The 3,459-nt window shown below is 35.6% G+C and overlaps 1 protein-coding gene across 1 annotated transcript; it reads right to left on the bottom strand.

The window, feature by feature from the left end:
- Window positions 1-1,478: 1,478 nt before the first annotated feature.
- Window positions 1,479-2,408, bottom strand: LOC116522891 (olfactory receptor 14A16-like). The gene has a single exon (XM_032237985.1). The coding sequence runs from the start codon at window positions 2,388-2,390 to the stop codon at window positions 1,479-1,481; it is 912 nt and encodes a 303-aa protein (XP_032093876.1). The 5' UTR covers window positions 2,391-2,408.
- Between the last annotated feature and the right edge of the window lie 1,051 nt (window positions 2,409-3,459).

Raw genomic sequence — 3,459 nt, forward strand, 5'->3', positions numbered from 1 at the left:
AAAAATCCCTTCTGAAAAACCTTATCAAAGAAAAATGCAGTGGTTTTTCCAGGTGGATATAAGGAGTTAATAAGACTGACTTAAAGGAACAAAATGTCAAAGTGTGTGAACATTTAAGGAGAGAACAGCATAAAGTCCTATGAACTCTTGGAAAACTTGTAGCTTTAACTAATCATATTGTGTGAACGCACTGTAGGAAAATTATTTTCTACAGAAAGCACAGAGAAAAATAGTGAGTAGAAGGATGCAATAGTATTGTGGAAAACAAGTTTAATTCTTTAAACTTGTTTTCCACAATACTATTGCATCCTTCTACTCACCACCAAAAATCAAGAGTGGTTATTCTATGGCAGGGGTCCGCAAACTTTTAAAATGGAGCCAATTCATGGTCCCTCAGACTAATAGGGGGCTGGATCAGCTGGGTGGACATGGCTCGGTGTATCTCCATGGCTCCAATGAGCTTGAGTAATGTCTCTCTCATTTTTTTTCTCTCTCTTTCTCTTTCCCTCTCTCTTTCTCTCTCTTTCAATATCTATATCAATATCTCTATCTCTATCTCTATCTCTATCTCTATCTCTATCTCTATCTCTATCTCTATCTCTATCTCTATCTCTATCTCTATCTCTATCTCTATCTCTATCTCTATCTCTATCTCTATCTCTATATCTATATCTATATCTATCTATCTATCTATCTATCTATCTATCTATCTATCTATCTATCTATCATCTATCTATCTAAATTACTATCTCTATCTCTCTATCTCCATATCTCTATCTCTCTCTCTCCCCTCTCTCTCTTTCTCTATCTCTCCCCTCTGTCTCTGTCTTTCTTTGTGTACCTATCATTATCTATCTTTCAGAGGCAGGAGAGATGGAAAACCAGCTGTTTTTGCCACATTTTGGCCTTCTGGGGTATCTTGTGCCCTGTTTTTCATTCTGTAGGCCAAAAACAGGGATTTTTTTATTTTCTTTCAAAAATGGACCATTATCACCCATTGTTTTTGCTTCCTGGGGCATCTGTGCACCGGTCTTCACCTCCCCCACTTCCAAAACATTTATGCAGGAAAAAATTGGGGCTCATAAAGATAATTCCTGCACTCGGTCACTTGACTATGTGGGTGTGAACAATGCACTCAGTCAGAGGGTGGGTGGGGCAATCTGGGCAAGGCCGCCTTGCGGTCCTGTGTGGGCCGGATTAATGGCTTCAGAGGGCCACATGCAGCCTCTGGGACATAGTTTGAGGACAATTATAAGGCAACACAGAAGCTGCCAATCACCCACATTTAGCATCTTTAGAGTAAAGAAGAATGTTTGCTGAGAAACTTCTTGAGTTCTACAATTCTTTTGGATTAAAAGGTTGGATGTCCCTGCATCCCAATTACTGCATGTCTCCCTTTTTAACTTAGTCCTGTATTCAAAGAATAGCCAGGAAAATGCAAAATTGGGATAACCAGATTAGAAACAATGTTATTTTTTTCAGAATTTCCATAGTTTAGACAAGGCATATTTGATATTCTTATTTCTCATGCTATAAATGATTGGATTGAAGAGAGGTGGAAGAAGAGAATACAGAACAGTCAACCCCAAATCTAAGTAAGTTGGAGTGTTAGAGGGAGGTTTCACGTAAGCAATGCCTGCACTTAATACTAACATAGATACTACAATAAGATGGGGAAGACAAGTGGATAAGGTTTTTTGCCTACCTTGTTCAGAAGGGATTCTTAACACTGCCTTGAAGATCATAGCATAAGATATAATAATGAAAGTAAAACAACCTATTCCAATAATGATACTGGCCATTATAATTCCAAGTTCAAATATATTGAAACCAAAACAGGATAGTTTTAGTAATTGTGGAATTTCACAGAAAAATTGGTTGACAACATTAGAACAAAAAAGCGTTGAAAAGGTTCCACTGCTATGCATTATTCCATAGAGAAGACTTATAATCCACACTAGAAGTATCATTCTGGTGCAAGCTTTCAAATTCATCACCATCTCATAGTGCAGTGGATTGCAAATAGCAACATACCGATCATATGCCATGACTGTGAGAATAAATAAATCAGACGCTATAAAAAATATTAAGAGAAATATTTGAGCAACACAACCAAAGTAAGAGATGCATCTGTTGTCCATCAGAAAATTTATCATGGATTTGGGGACAGTGACTGAAACAATGCCCAGGTCCTGCAGAGCCAAATTCATAAGAAAGAAGTACATGGGACTGTGCAGTTGATGATCAAAAGCTATTGCAGAGATAATGAGAAGATTTGTTGCTACAGTTGCCAGATACAATGTAAAGAACAAGAAAAATTGTAAAAGCTGTATATGGTGATTTTTTGAGAATTCCTGCAGCAAAAAGTAAGAAATAGTTTGATTCTTCATATTTCATTTAGGATAAAGATGCAGGAATAACTGCAAAGAAACAGAGAAGGGAGATGCAGTTACATAAAATTAGGGAAATGGCATTTTGATATGTGTTTAGAACAGTAAATGAAAAAGGTATCTGAACAGAATGAAGAGGAAAAATCATGGAAAAAATAAACTTAGCATGTGTATATTAAAGTATTAGTGTACTTTCTTATTCATTTCTATCTATTTGTAATCTACCTGTACTAAATAACTAACCACCAACCTCATATTTTCCATTTTCCATATTTCCAGTTTGATAATTTCATGTCTTGATCAAAAGGATTGCCTAAGATTAGGAAAATTGTGTTGAAGTCTACTTTCAGCCCTGGAGGTGTACTTGGACTATTTGGATTAGTCAAAATCTCTCACCATTTGTACAAGATTGTGATTATATTGAAAATTGTAGAATGTGTTATGTATGGTGCTATGTGCTTCTAGAAGAAAAAAATGTAAATCTGACAAATAAATATAACAATAAATTGTTCTCCCTTTTATTTGGGAATCTTGACGTAGAAATTGCCCTCTGATACAATGTCTTCGTGTGTGTTCTCTCTCTCTCTCTCTCTCTCTCTCTCTCTCTCTCTCTCTCTCTCTCTCTCTCTCTCTCTCTCTCTCTCTCTCTCTCTCTCTCTCTCTGTATTTTATGTGACAGACAGATAGTTCTATTTTTCTCAGTTCTCTTAGCATCTATTTGGGAAAAAAAGCAAATAGTAAACTCTAAATTTAATACATAAATGCTAGATTCTTGAACATGCATTTAATGATATATCCTTAAACAGAACATTTTTTTTATCTACAACATAACTCTAATCTTGATTTTAACTAGCTGGTATTATACATAATAAACATATTGGAAAATATTTTTTAAAAGAAATCAGATAGTATGGGCAAAATGAATTAATTATTCCTTTTGTCAAGAGAAGGAAAGTCATAGCTCAATTTGAAAAACCAGTCTCCTATCAAATACAAACCTCTATTCCCTCAAGAGAGTTTGGCCACAATATGAGACACAGACTATTACAAGTATGAACTCTGACATCTC

Source organism: Thamnophis elegans, chromosome Z (genome assembly GCF_009769535.1).
Source record: "Thamnophis elegans isolate rThaEle1 chromosome Z, rThaEle1.pri, whole genome shotgun sequence".
Taxonomy (NCBI): domain Eukaryota; kingdom Metazoa; phylum Chordata; class Lepidosauria; order Squamata; family Colubridae; genus Thamnophis; species Thamnophis elegans.

What these genes read in the sequence shown, in the direction of transcription:
- LOC116522891 (XM_032237985.1), bottom strand. Translation starts at nt 2,390, where the DNA reads ATGAAGAATCAAACTATTTCTTACTTTTTGCTGCAGGAATTCTCAAAA.